This window comes from Bufo gargarizans, chromosome 2 (assembly GCF_014858855.1).
Source record: "Bufo gargarizans isolate SCDJY-AF-19 chromosome 2, ASM1485885v1, whole genome shotgun sequence".
NCBI lineage: Eukaryota > Metazoa > Chordata > Amphibia > Anura > Bufonidae > Bufo > Bufo gargarizans.
This window is the reverse complement of record NC_058081.1, coordinates 241,601,640-241,616,229: the sequence shown is the minus strand read 5'-3', so window position 1 is coordinate 241,616,229 and position 14,590 is coordinate 241,601,640. Positions and strand designations below refer to the sequence as shown.

Sequence of the window (14,590 nt, the reverse complement as noted above, 5' to 3'; positions counted from 1 at the left end):
GCCATAAACCTATAGGATGCTTTTAGCTCACCTGAGCTGCTCAGAAGGCCCTGCGCTATGTAATAAGAACAGAATCGCGGCTGCCCCTTCCCTGACCACTTTCATAGCTGTCAACGTCTGTGTACAGTTCTGCACAGGTGCTGGACTGGATCCGGTACTGTCCAGCACCTGCACAGAAGAGGATGTCACTGTGGATGGTTTATTGTTGCACAGCATAGACTGTATGGCCGTTTACGGGGTATTCATTTAAAGTGGCCAACCCTTTAATCCAGAATAAAGAAATAGACATTCCTCCATTAATTACAAGAAAATCACAAATTAGTCCATTGTTGTTGTCCCCTTCAATAATCAACCCAAAATAATTTTATATACTAAATATATCTTACAATCTTCAAGATGAGGAGTCTCTTATCCACACCATGCCCTCAATGTCAAGAATTATATACTGATTTTTGGCTTTTGATATGGTATACCCTCAAATTGCACAATTCTGGGCTTTCTCAACACTCTTCTGCAAGAAGATGAATGGACTCATCATATGATAATAAAAAATGTTATACTCATTTTAGTGAGCTGAGCAGAAAACCATATTGTACAGTAAATATACAATTACGATTGCTAATCCATTGCTACTGTATACAATTGTACAAATGAGTATACAGTAGTAAGGGATTACCACAATTGTCATTGCCATATTGATGTTACTTACAATATCAAAAACTGGTAGATATTCAAACAGGAGCAGGTTAATTCAGTATAAAAAGAAATGGAAAATATCTGGGGGCAACCTCTATTTTGTATACAAAGTTTTCAAATGGGATTGCCACATTTACAATTTTCGTCCACTGATTACCCAAATGGCCTTTTTCTTATCCATCGAAGGGCAAAAGCTTTCCAGGTAAAACAGGGTTTGTATGATAATATTTTTAACAGTTCCCTTTGTTCGCACATAAATGAATAGCCTCAGATGGTACAGCCTCCTTTTCCTGCCATAAGTAGGTACCCTTGCAATTTGACCACCCTTGCAAATTTGATAATGTTTGGGGATGGGGTTCTCATTCTCCTTGATGCAATATTTGTCACCATGTCTCTGTAAAGATGGTTGTCTGGTTCTGCAGCCCCCCTTCTTCCTCTACATGGTAATAATCATCTTTTAAATTTTCTAGGATAATATACATGGATAATTATTTTTCTGTACTGAGCTTTCAGAGATGTCTCTTTTAGCTTGTTCACAAAGTACCATATTTTTCGCCCTATAAGACGTACATAGGTTTTAAAAGAGAACAATAGAAAAAAAATATTTTTCATTACACCTCAGGTCAGACCACCAATCAGACCCCCAATGTTAATCAGACCTCAGATCAGACCCCCAATCAGGCTTCAGCTCAGACCCCAATGTAAATGACCCCCAATCAGACCTCAAATAAGAGCCCCATGCCTCTCATTAGTCCCCATATCAGCCCCATGCCTCTTATCAGCCCCCATGCCTCTTATCAGCCCCCATGCCTCTCATCAGCCCCCATATCAGCTGCTATGCCTCTCATCAGCCCCTATGCCTTTCATCACCCCAATATCAGCCCCCATGCCTCTCATCAGCACCCATATCAGCCCCTATGCCTCTCGTTACCCCATATCAGCCCCTAAGCCTCTCATCAGCCCCCATAATCAGCCCTTTTGCCTCTCATCTCCCCCATTACCTCAGATCAGCCCCATTGCCTCATGCCAGATAAAATAAACCACTTACCTCTCCTGCTCCGGGATGCCACCACTCCTCATCGCCCGCGCTGGCGCACACAGCGTGAGGTCATAGAGCGCCCTCACGCTGTGTGCAGCCACAGCACAGCCGACTGTAGAGGAGCAGTAAGCGGTGAGTACAGAGCCTTCTCTGCTTCCCGGTCCTCCGGTACTAATGAGCGATTCCATAATGGAAGCGCTTATTAGTATTTGCCCCATAAGACGCTGGGGCATTCCCCCCCCCCCCACACTTTTGGGGGAAAAATGCATCTTATGGGGCAAAAAATACAGTAATCTTTTGAATGTATAACTATGTACTGTATTTGAGATCACAGCACCTATTATGAATCTATACACCGCTGTCATTGTCTTACTCTGTGTTATATGATGCTGTATGTTCAATTTTTTTTCCCGGTTATATTACCTGTACCTGTCTTTCATTAACTTAACTTGGAAAAAAAGATGCCCCCATTGATTTATTCAATGTAGCCTGCATTGTAGTAATGTATTGTCGGAACCACTGACCTTTCTATAACTTACATCCAGCATACAGGAATCTGAGATACAGCTGTTGCAAGATGCTAAACGCTTCACATATCTACTTGAGCAACAACAACATGAACTAGAAAAGGCAGATCAGTTCCCCGAGGGATCAAACACTGAAGTCTCCAGAATGAGGCATCAATTGCTCAAATATAACAATGACCTGAATGAAGCTGAGGAAAGGGAGTACAGACTTCAGTATAAGCTGGAGTGGTAAGTCTTGTGGAAACAACATTCAAATATTCATCTTGCAGAGGTCCTCTCTGTGCTGGCTCATAAAGGAGGGGCCTCGAGTGGGAGACCCCATTCTAGAATGTGCATATGACCTTTAATTGCTAAAATTCAGTCCTACAGTATATCATTACTTGGTATATTAGGGTACATAGAAGTAGGATGATTTCAGCCTATGGTCTGCAGCAGTGTCTCTCAATGTTCTAAGCCAAGTATCCCATAATCAACCCTTTGGTGACATTTATGACTGATGTAGGGAGTTTAAAAAGTGGGTGATGGCTATGATCGGAGATAACTCTGATCAGACACTTGACCTCTCAGATGCCATGGTGAATAGTGACCCGAGGATCTGAGCGGTTAGTAAGCTTAGTAATTCTGACCCTGGATTGCCTCTGTCATCAAACTTGCAGAGGGGTGCCAATTGATGGTCATGGCAACCCTGGGGCTTGTGAGGGATCCCAGCCCTTCCATCAGTAGCAGGATTTAATAGACAGAGGTCACAATCACCATAGACTGCAATACTAAAGTATTGCAGTATATGGTATAGATGATTCATCAATCGCATGTTCCTCTAGGGGGACTAAAAATAAATATAAAGAAAAAAAAAAGTTAAAATTATATATATTTTTTAATATATAAAAAAAGGTATTCAATATGTAACTCACCCAACTTCTCAAATTAGACCTAAAATAACTAATAATTGGTATTACCACATTGGAAAATGTTCAAACTATAAAAAAAAGCCACCTTGCCCCTTAAAAAAGTGAATAAAAAGTAATCAAGAACTTGCATGTACCCCAAAGTGATACCAATAAATATACAGCTAGATCTGCAAAAAATAGGGGGCACATTTATTAAGACGTGCGTTTTAGATGCCGGTCTTAATAAAGCCCCATAGCTAAATGTAAGAGAGCTTCAAGCTGTCTTCCCATTTTCTATACCTAAAACAGGTGTAGAAAATGATAAATGAGACTTCCACACCACGCCCACAAGTTTTGACCTGGTGTGAGCAGGGCGAAGTCGCAGATAACGGCGCAACTAACCATTGCACCTGAAATATGCCTAGTTTAGGCGTATTTCAGAATAGTCTTTACACAGCTCTGTAGACGGAATTTTTAAACAGTTAACAGTATCAGAATATAGTGATACAAAGCAAATTTTTTCAAAGATTTTTTAAAAAGTATTAACTCACTCGAAAAATTAAATAAATTTGGTATGATCTGCAGAATAAAAGTAACATGTCCGTTTTAGCACACAGTGAATGCTGTAAAAACAAACCCAAAAAGCAATGGGTTTTTTGGGCCATACTTCAATACATAATATGGTAAATTAAGTGGTGCCATTAGAAAATGTGAAGGGAAAAAGTTATGGGTCTTGGAAGGCGGGGAGGAAAACACTAAGGAAAAACGGAAATGTTTTTGAGGTGTCATGGGATTAAATAAATATTGCATATTATTTACTTCCAATTTATTTATAATTTAGTTTATTTCTTATAATCAGAAATTATGCTGCGCTTCCTTATTTGAGCCTTTTCGGTGCCTGACTACTTTATATTCATCAATAGCACTGATGGCTTTGTATATCATACAACCGTTCATGTGTAGCTATTGCGCAGGCTGTAAGTGTATTTGTATACAATTCTTGTATCCAATGCTGTGCGCCTGCGCATAACTCATCATAGTTTGCAACTTTTTCAGGGCCATAAATCTGGTGTATCCTAATGATACATCTGGCCCAAAAAACTATGATGAAGAGTATTGGAATTTTTTTATTTTTTTTTAGACAAGGGAGAAAATTTGAGCATTTATTTGACAAGCAGCAATACATTAGGGATCCAAAAGTGATCTCTGGCAAGCTTGAATATCGTAAAAGAGATTGCAAAGTAGATAGGCAAGGGCCATTACACCAGCAGATTTTCTGCCAGTCACAAGCATCAGTTAACTTTATAGCAAGTTGATCAGCGCTCATTAACTGCCATTTAAATGCAGAAATCATTGTAATACGATCATTCATCCCTATGCATTTATTGGTAGCACATTCCCTGTTTACAAGGGGATGTTATGCCAACAAGCAATAATATTTAATGCTTGCTGGGCATATTTACTTGGTACAGTGGTTGGGATGGAACTGTCCTGCTGATCATCAGTAAAAAGGGCATAACATTTCAGCAGAAATGTCTGTAATTCACAATTTTTTTTAACCATGCAGTCACTAAGCGTGTTGCACTGTTGGATTTTACATTTTCTATATGTTCCAAATAAAGTTAGATTTTATTTCCGAATGCTGGGTGCCTTCCAGTTTTGCAGCTGACTATCTAGCTGACACCATTGCAACTGATTAGAAAGGCTCAGGCCTCGTATGATCGGAGATGATAAAATAAAGAATAAATCTGTCATGAAATGCTGTTTCTCATTCTAACCAGAACATGACCTCTCACAAGGTGCCAGAAAAGGAGACTAGGATTTCCATGTTGCTTAAATTTTGTGCAGAGCTTTGTTTCCTGTAAACCCCTTTCAGGGGTAGGTTAAGTCGGTGCGCTGCCAGGAGCTTCCAAGCTTTTTAATGCTATGTGAGCGCCGTGGCTTTCTTGCAGCTTGCTAAGCACAGCGCTGTACATTGTATAGTGGCCCTGCTTGGTATCGTGCTTAGCCCCATTGAAGGGAATCGTTGTGGGACCCCCACCGATCAGATACCGATGAGCTACCCTGAGGATAGGTCATCAATACATTATCCTGAGGATAGGTCATCAGTAACAAAATCTTGGGAACACCCTTTAATATATCTCTGTCTGGTGGAAAATAGCTTTGAGACCATCTTTCCAGAAGGAATCCTGCGGCTGAAAGGCTACTAACCACTTGCTAATGTGAAATAACCCAATAATTTGGGGTATTTCTTAGTAAACACAAAGCCTAAAAAAATATTTAATAGAGAATTTTAACCCATTCCTGTTGTGAACATTTTTATTATTATTATTTTTAATGCCTGCCTTCCAAAAACCATACCTTAGAAGGGTTGAGCATGCTGATTAAAACTACTCCTTGTTTATGTCTGTATGATGCACAGTTCCATAGAAAAGCTAAGTAGCTAGTTGGAGCACTGATGGGCCGTCCGCAGCCCTTGGAGCACCAGTCTGTGATCGCTCCTGCAGCCTTAGCCACTCCCTCCATCCCCCTTTTCTTGTGCTATCCAGGGGATGTGGCGAGTGGATTTTCACAAACTGGTGCCCCAAGGGCTCTGGCCGGCCCCTTAGTGCTCCAACTAGCTTCTTAGCAGCCCTTTTTTTTATAGCGTTTATTTAACACTTTTACAGTTAATACAACAATCCCAAAGGGAAAAACAATTCTGCATGAAACAGTCACTCGCATAAGCAAGTCCAGACAAATCCATCATTATCATATTTCACGACAGTAAGAGACATAAGTGCGGCTTTATTACAGAGCATCACTGTCATCACAAAGTTAAATCCAGAACTCACACCACATTCACACTCTCATACACACTCTTGGGTAGTGCAGTCCCAACCACCAACAATCCTCAAGCCGTGCCCTCTATTTGCACCCACAAGCCCCAGATTTTGTCAAATCGATCAGGCACTCCCCTTGCTTCATATGTCAATTTGTACATCTGAAGATCTTTGTTTATAAGGTGCACCCACTGGTCCACCGTAGGGCACTTGGGCGGTTTCCAGTTCAAAAGTATGTTCTTCCTTCCATACAACATTAACAGCCGTAACAATGCTCTACTATACTTGGATGGAGTCTCTTCAGAAACTAGCCCCATTACACATACCATTGGATCACAAATCCCTGGTAGCCCCAACTTAACATTAATGAAATTTCACACCCCCTTCCAGTATATTTGCATTACCGGGCATAGCCAAACCATATAAAAAACGGAGCCCCTGGCCTCCCCACACCTGTCACACCCAGGGTTCGGTATTTGCCGCATCTGATAAAGACGCATCGGGGTCAGATATACCCTATGCATCCATTTAACCTGAATGAGCTGATCCCGAGCGCTTATAACAGATTTCCTCCACCCCAGACGCCATTCCTCCAAATGAGAGTCTTCCAACTCAGGGATATCCGCTGACCATCTGACAAATGATCGCTGGATAGGGGACTCTTGCATCTTAATAATTTCAACATAAAAGGAAGAAATTGACTTGTGCGGTTGCTCCCTCCTGGCTATTGATTCCAGTGGACCACACTCTAAGTTCAGGGTCAAAGATTGAAACTGCTTTTCACAAGCGTGTCTTAACTGGAGGAAGTGTTAAAAACTTGTCTGAGGCAACAGGAAGTCCGATCGCAGACTCTCAAAGGAGCGAAAAACCCCTTCCTGGAACAGCTGTGTTAAATACTTAAGACCCTTCCGAGGCCAAAATTCAAAATCTGAAAGGTGTAAGAGCTCGGGGAGGTGCGTATTACGCCACAGTGGTATATACGGGGACCAGGTTTCTCCTGTTTGATTATCCATATGTGTATCCACAAACCTCACCCAAGCCTCCATGACCGTCACCATAGCTTCCGTATACCTCCTAGGACCCAGAGCCCCACCTCCCCTATACACCAGGTTCGTTAGGGCTTCATATGACCCAACCAGCGCCGCCTCCAACACCACCGCTGGGTTGTTGGCATCCGCCCTAATCCACCAGGATGCATACATCAAGCGCGTTGCTATATAGTAAACATACATATCTGGAAGTTGCAATCCCCCTTGTGAATAGGAGGCTTTCAGTGTCTTTCTTGCTATTCTTGGGGTCTGGTGACACCACAGGAATCGGGACATGGCTCTGTCTAAGGCATCAAAATGGGACTTAGGGATCCTCACCGTTGCTGCTCTATACACATACAATAGTTTAGGTAACAACGCCATTTTAATGATGTTAATTCTGCCTATTAGGGTCAAGGGAAGATTTTCCCAGGCTTCCAACTTACGTGTGACATATTCCATAGTGGGCCTCAGATTCAATTGGCAGAATTGCCGAGGGTCCCTATGAATATAAATCCCCAAATAGAGGAAGCTGTCCACCATTTTCAGGGGGGACACCGAGGAAATATCTATACCCTCTTCCACGTCCACTATACATAGACTGGATTTAGCCCAGTTCACCCGTAATCCTGAGTACCTACCGTATCCATTCACCACTTCTAGCATGGTTTCTAAGGAAAGGCCAGGATCAGCTAAGTACACCAACAGGTCATCCGCGTACAGCGACACCTTCTCCTGTACCCCGGCTATCGTCCATCCATCTATCAAAGAGCTATTATTAATTAGTTGTGTGAGGGGTTCCATTATCAGGGCAAACAGCAATGGTGACAGGGGACATCCCTGTCTGGTGCCCCTATACAACCTAAAGGGCCGGGAAGTGAAGCCATTCACCCTGATGCGTGCCGTAGGCGCCTGATATAGCAGTTGGACCCATTTGATAAAGAAGGGAGGGAATTGAAGGCGGGACATTGTTTCCCAAATGAAGTACCACTCTACCGAGTCAAAGGCTCGAGAGACGCCAAGACCCTTGAACCCGCGTTATGTCTAACCTGCAAGTTCGTATATAATCTCCTGAGGTTGATATCAGTTGTCTTTCCAGGCATAAAGCCCGATTGGTCGGGGGTCAATGATGGATAGGACTACCCCGCTAAGCCGCCTGGCCAGGACTTTGGCAAAAATTTTGGCGTCAGTATTCAGTAGGGAAATTGGCCTATACGACGCACACTGGTCCGGAGGCTTCCCAGCCTTGTGAATTAACACAATGGTAGCCTCTCCAAAGGATGAAGGCAACCCACCGGATTCATAGGCACAGTTAAAAAGTTTAAGCAGTCGTGCAGAATGCAATTCGACATCCAGTCTGTACCATTCGAACGGGAAGCCGTCCGGACCAGGCGATTTCCCAGCTGCCATATCCTCGATCGCAGCCTTGATCTCCCCTTCATCAATAGCTCCCTCTAAATACAGTACAGACCAAAAGTTTGGACACACCTTCTCATTCAAAGAGTTTTCTTTATTTTCATGACTATGAAAATTGTAGATTCACACTGAAGGCATCAAAACTATGAATTAACACGTGGAATTAGATACATAACAAAAAAGTGTAAAGCAACTGAAAATATGTCATATTCTAGGTTCTTCAAAGTAGCCACCTTTTGCTTTGATTACTGCTTTGCACACTCTTGGTATTCTCTTAATGAGCTTCAAGAGGTAGTCACCTGAAATGGTTTTCACTTCACAGGTGTGCCCTGTCAGGTTTACAAAGTGGGATTTCTTGCCTTATAAATGGGGTTGGGACCATCAGTTGCGTTGTGGAGATATCAGGTGGATACACAGCTGATAGTCTTACTGAATAGACTGTTAGAATTTGTATTATGGCAAGAAAAAGCAGCTAAGTAAAGAAAAACGAGTGGCCATCATTACTTTAAGAAATGAAGGTCAGTCAGTCCGAAAAATTGGGAAAACTTTGAAAGTGTCCCCAAGTGCAATCACAAAAACCATCAAGCGCTACAAAGAAACTGGCTCACATGCGGACCGACCCAGGAAAGGAAGACCAAGAGTCACCTCTGCTGCGGAGGATAAATTCATCCGAGTCACCAGCCTCAGAAATCGCATGTTAACAGCAGCTCAGATTAGAGACCAGGTCAATGCCACACAGAGTTCTAGCAGCAGACACATCTCTAGAGCAACTGCTAAGAGGAGACTGTGTGAATCAGGACTTCATGGTAAAATATCTGCTAGGAAACCACTGCTAAGGACAGGCAACAAGTAGAAGAGACTTGTTTGGGCTAAAGAACACACAGAATGGACATTAGACCAGTGGAAATCTGTGCTTTGCTCTGATGAGTCCAAATTTGAGATCTTTGGTTCCAACCACCGTGTCTTTGTGCGACGCAGAAAAGGTGAACAGATGGACTCTACATGCCTGGTTCCCACCGTGAAGCATGGGGGAGGAGGTGTGATGGTGTGGGGGTGCTTTGCTGGTGACACTGTTGGGGATTTATTCAAAATTGAAGGCATAATGAACCAGCATGGCTACCACAGCATCTTGCAGCGGCATGCTATTCCATCCGGTTTGCGTTTAGTTGGACCATCATTTATTTTTCAACAGGACAATGACCCCAAACACACCTCCAGGCTGTGTAAGGGCTATTTGACCATGAAGGAGAGTGATGGGGTGCTGCGCCAGATGACCTGGCCTCCACAGTCACCGGACCTGAAGCCAATCGAGATGGTTTGGGGTGAGCTGGACCGCAGAGTGAAGGCAAAAGGGCCAACAAGTGCTAAGCATCTCTGGGAACTCCTTCAAGACTGTTGGAAGACCATTTCAGGTGACTACCTCTTGAAGCTCATCAAGAGAATGCCAAGAGTGTGCAAAGCAGTAATCAAAGCAAAAGGTGGCTACTTTGAAGAACCTAGAATATGACATATTTTTTGTTGTTTCACCCTTTTTTTTTATGTATATAATTCCACATGTGTTAATTCATAGTTTTGATGCCTTCAGTGTGAATCTACAATTTTCATAGTCATGAAAATAAAGAAAACTCTTTGAATGAGAAGGTGTGTCCAAACTTTTGGTCTATACTGTACGTGCTATCTGCCCTAGCCAAAGGTGTAAGGGGGATGGCTTGAAGGAAAGAACGGATCTCATCCGGGGTCGAATTAGATTTAGAGCTATACAGGCCTGTATAGAATTGAGCAAACTGTTCGCAGATATCTCCCGGCCGATATACCTTGGAGCCATCTCCGCAGGTAATGTGCGGGACTACCGTCTGCAGCGCCTCAGTCCTGGCCAGGAAAGCTAAGGCGCTCCCGTTCTTGTCCCCGTCTGCAAACACTAGGCGTCTTTGATACAATAGCTTCTTCTGGGTATACTCTGTTAGATGTAAACTAAGCTTCCTTTGTGCCTCATCCCATAGCCTACGATTCCCTACATTCGGGTCTACGGTATAAGCCTGCTCTTTCTCTACCACCTCCTTCTCCAGCTTGGTCCTAGTAGCACCCAACTCTTTCCTATGTGTAGCTATCAAGGTGCCACGCAGTACAACTTTAAAAGCCTCCCACTCCACTAACGGGTTAGTTGAGCCCTCATTGAGTTCCCAATAATCCTTCATACCTTGCTGCGCAGCCCAAACCACAGGCAGGACCTCCAGCCATTTGCTATTGAGCCTCCATATTCTTTCAGCCGGTGCAAGGGGTTGTCTCAGAATTACCAGTAAGGGAGCATGGTCAGAAATGCCTCTTGGCAAATAGGATAATAGGTCCCTACTGAGTCGGGATCGACCGATATTGATTTTTTAGGGCCGATACCAATAATTTGTGAACTTTCAGGCCGATAGCCGATAATTTATACCGATATTCTGTGAATTTTCATTTAAAAAAATAAAATAAAAATTCCTACACAAATCTGCTGAAAATTAATGTTTATTGTTAATGTGTAGGATTTTTTTGTAAATATTTTTTTCATTTATACTTAATATTTTGGTGTTTTATTTTTATTTTTTTTACTTTTTTTTTGTTTTTCTAACTTTTAGCCCCCTTAGGGACTAGAACTCTTGTCCTATTCACCCTGATAGATCTCTATCAGGGTGAATAGGAGCTCTCACTGTCCCTGCTGCTCTGTGCTTTGTGCACACAGCAGCATGGAGCTTATCATGGCAGCCAGGGCTTCAATAGCGTCCTGGCTGCCATGGTAACCGATCGGAGCCCCAGGCTTACACTGCTGGGGCTCCGATCGGAGGAGCAGGGGAGAGGGGATCCGCTACACCACCAATGATTAATACAGGGGGGGGGGGGCTTTTTAATGTGGGGGTGGGGGGCGCACTGCGCCACCAATGATTAATATACTGGGGGGCTTGGGGGGGGGGCGCACTGAGCCACCAATGAGTAATATACTGGGGGGCTTGGGGGGGCGCACTGCGCCACCAATGAGTAATATACTGGGGGGCTAGGGGGGGGGGGCGCACTGCGCCACCAATGAAGTTAAATCTCTCATTTATTCATATACAGGAGGCGGGAGCTGCAGAATGACATAGCCGGCTCCCGACCTCTATGAGCGGTAGCTGCGATCCGCGGCACCTGAGGGGTTAACCGAGGATCGCAGCTACAGCTCATAGAGGTCGGGAGCCGGCTATGTGATCCTGCAGCTCCCGCCTCCTGTTCAATTTGAATGAATGAGAGATTTCTCTTCATTGGTGGCGCAGTGGCCACAGCCCCTTCCCTTCTCTTGTCCCCTGTCCTCCCATTGGCTGCAGCGGCAGCAGCAGCACAGGGGGAGGGAGACACTGCTCCTTCTCCCCTGTGCTGCTGCTGAGGGAACACGGAGAGCGCTGTCAGCAGCGCGATCTGTGTTCCCAATAAGTTATCGGTATATCGGCAAAATAAATGCCGATACCGATAACAGTCAAAATCCTCAATATCGGCCGATAATATCGGTAAAACCGATAATCGGTTGATCCCTACTACTAAGGAACACTAAATCAATCCGGGAGAGCGCCGCGTGAGAGGCAGAGTAACAGGAGTATTGACGAACCCCCGGGTGCAAATACCTCCAGCCCTCCGTTAATGCAAACACCTCTGCCCAGGAACTTAACGCCTCATTATGAGTACCACTAGGGCGAAGCCGATCCAACGACCGGTCTAGGACCGCATTGTAGTCCCCAAGCACAATCAGAGGCACCGGGGGCATGGACGCTACTCGTTTCATAATCTCGTCCAATATCTCCCTCCGAAAGGGGGGGGGAAACATAAACACCTACCACAAGGTAGTCAATGCCTCTGATTGCAGCGTGAAGAATCACAAAACGCCCCATCGTATCAGTATGCACAGAATACGACCGGAAGGGAAGGGACTTCGCCACCAGAATTGATACGCCTCTTGCCCTAGAGTTATACACAGCGTGATAGGTCGCTCCCACCCAGGGCCTCCGCAGCGCCAGAAGTTTCCGCCCTTGCAGATGTGTCTCCTGCAATATCAGTCAATCCGGGTTGTGGTTCCGTAGGAAATTAAAGACCAGGGACCGTTTAAGTTTGTCATTGAGGCCTCTGACATTCCAGGAGACAAACCGACAGACCGTCATCATGGCGGCATGGCAGAACTATATCTCAAAAGGAAACCGCACCACCCAAGCCATACATTCACACACTCATACCAACTCTTCAAAATTAAAGCAAAAACCTCCCAATATGCCCAAAACAGCAGGCAATACCCCCCTCCCTGCCCAGATGGCCCCAACATATCTGAGCCTGAATGCCCACCCCCCATTCGTCTCACTAGTAGATAGAAGGACGGGGAAACCACTGAACTGAACCTAGGTAGCAGAACACCCTAACCATCGCGCATTCAGCTCCACCTTATAACACGATCACCTTAAGACATAGGCTGAGACCCCCAACCCATAAGTCTCACTATACTCAGCCCCTGCGGTCGAGCCAGTCAGATGCCTCTTCAGGGGTAGAGAAAAATTTCACCAGCTCTCCATCTTGCACTCTGAGCCGTGCTGGATACATCATGGCGTAAATAAGTCCCTTCTCCCGCAGCCGGGCCCTCACCGCCGTGAATTGTCTACGCTGTTTCTGTACCTCTGTAGAGAAGTCCGGGTAGAAGGAGATCCAGGCGTTGTCAAAATGAATGTCCTTCAGGCGACGAGCCGCCGCCAGCACAGCATTCCGGTCCCTGTAGTTTAGGACCTTGAAGATTAAAGGACGAGGCGGGGCCCCAGGAGGCAGAGGACGGGTGGGAATCCTGTGGGCCCGCTCCACTGCAAAGGTCCCCGAGAGATTTATAGGATCGAGGACCTGTTTAATAAGGCGCTCCGCAAACTCCTCAGGGGAGGGACCCTCCGCCTTCTCAGGTAGTCCCATAATGCGGATATTGTTCCATCTGTTACGGTTCTCGGCGTCCTCCACTTTCGCCATCAGGGTTTTGACTTGATTTTGCAGAGCAAAATCCGCTCCGTTCTCCGGTTATAGCCTCCGGTATGTTCATAGTTAGGCTCCACCCAGGGGAACCTGCCGGCGTCTTTTTCTCCTATGCTGTAGCGCTGGCTGAGCGCTGCGATTGGCCAGCGCTACAGCATAGGAGAAGGAGACCGCGGCAGGTTCCCCTGGGTGGAGCCTAACTATGAACATACCGGAGGCTATAACTGGAGAACGGAGCGGCGCCCGGGGATAACAGTAAGTGCAGGGGGATCCCTGGGCGCCACTCTACACGTCTGTATAGTCAGTTTAGATACTTTTTTCTGGTGAAAGGTCCTCTTTAAGTGTTAAAATAATACCCCATATAAATTAAGAAAATAATCATGAACTGTGCCAGATAAATAGACAAAGCCCTACTTTGGATGTGTACAGGCTAATACAATCCGGCTGTCTCCGTAACTCCCATAGAAATGAATGGAGCGGCTCCGCACGTGTGCAATCGGCTGCTCTGGTCATTTAATGGTAGCAGCAGGAGGTTTGCAAGGGGTACAGGGCCCCCATTCTCGTGATCAGTGGGGGTCCCAGCGGTAGGGAATAACTTTAACCTACCGGAATACTCCTTTAAGTGTCTATTAAAACAGGCATTCCAGGAGTGGTGACAAGCAACTTAAAGGGAACCTGTCATGTGGATATTTGATTATAATCTAACTAATTATATACAATCATTAACTACTAAAAAGTGCCTTAGATGTATTCACTTACTGGTGTGACAGATGGTTATCTCATAATATACACACAAAGATGCCGCATGCTAATGAGCTGATTTGAGTCCAGCGTGATGTAATTGAGTCCAGCGTATATTTAATTCGGAGCTATAGCCCCTCCCCTGCCCACCTGCTGCTGATTCATATGGAAAAAAACTGTCATTCAGCAGCAGGTGGGCGGGGAGAGTCAGGAACTCATAAAAATTCATGACTCATCATTATCAGCTGGAGCTTTTCAATACAAGATGTTGGCAGATTGACTGGGTCAATTAAAGAAAATGACCCAGCATTTTGCTAAGAGAATCAGTCACTTATTTATGTTGCCCTTAGTTAGGACACCATAAAACTGGTGACAGGTTCCCTTTAAAGTACGTTGACCTCTCAAACCAGTGAACTTTACTCATGACCTCTAG

The 14,590-nt window shown here is 44.8% G+C and overlaps 1 protein-coding gene across 2 annotated transcripts in view; it reads left to right on the top strand.

Annotated features, from left to right (window-relative positions):
- Window positions 1-14,590, top strand: part of CCDC146 (coiled-coil domain containing 146) — a 131,970-nt gene that overhangs the window by 45,737 nt on the left and 71,643 nt on the right. For both annotated transcript variants that reach the window (XM_044280149.1, XM_044280148.1), the window contains exon 4: window positions 2,281-2,490. In XM_044280149.1, the coding sequence (XP_044136084.1) occupies window positions 2,281-2,490 (210 nt within the window). The remainder of the gene's footprint in view (window positions 1-2,280; window positions 2,491-14,590) is intronic.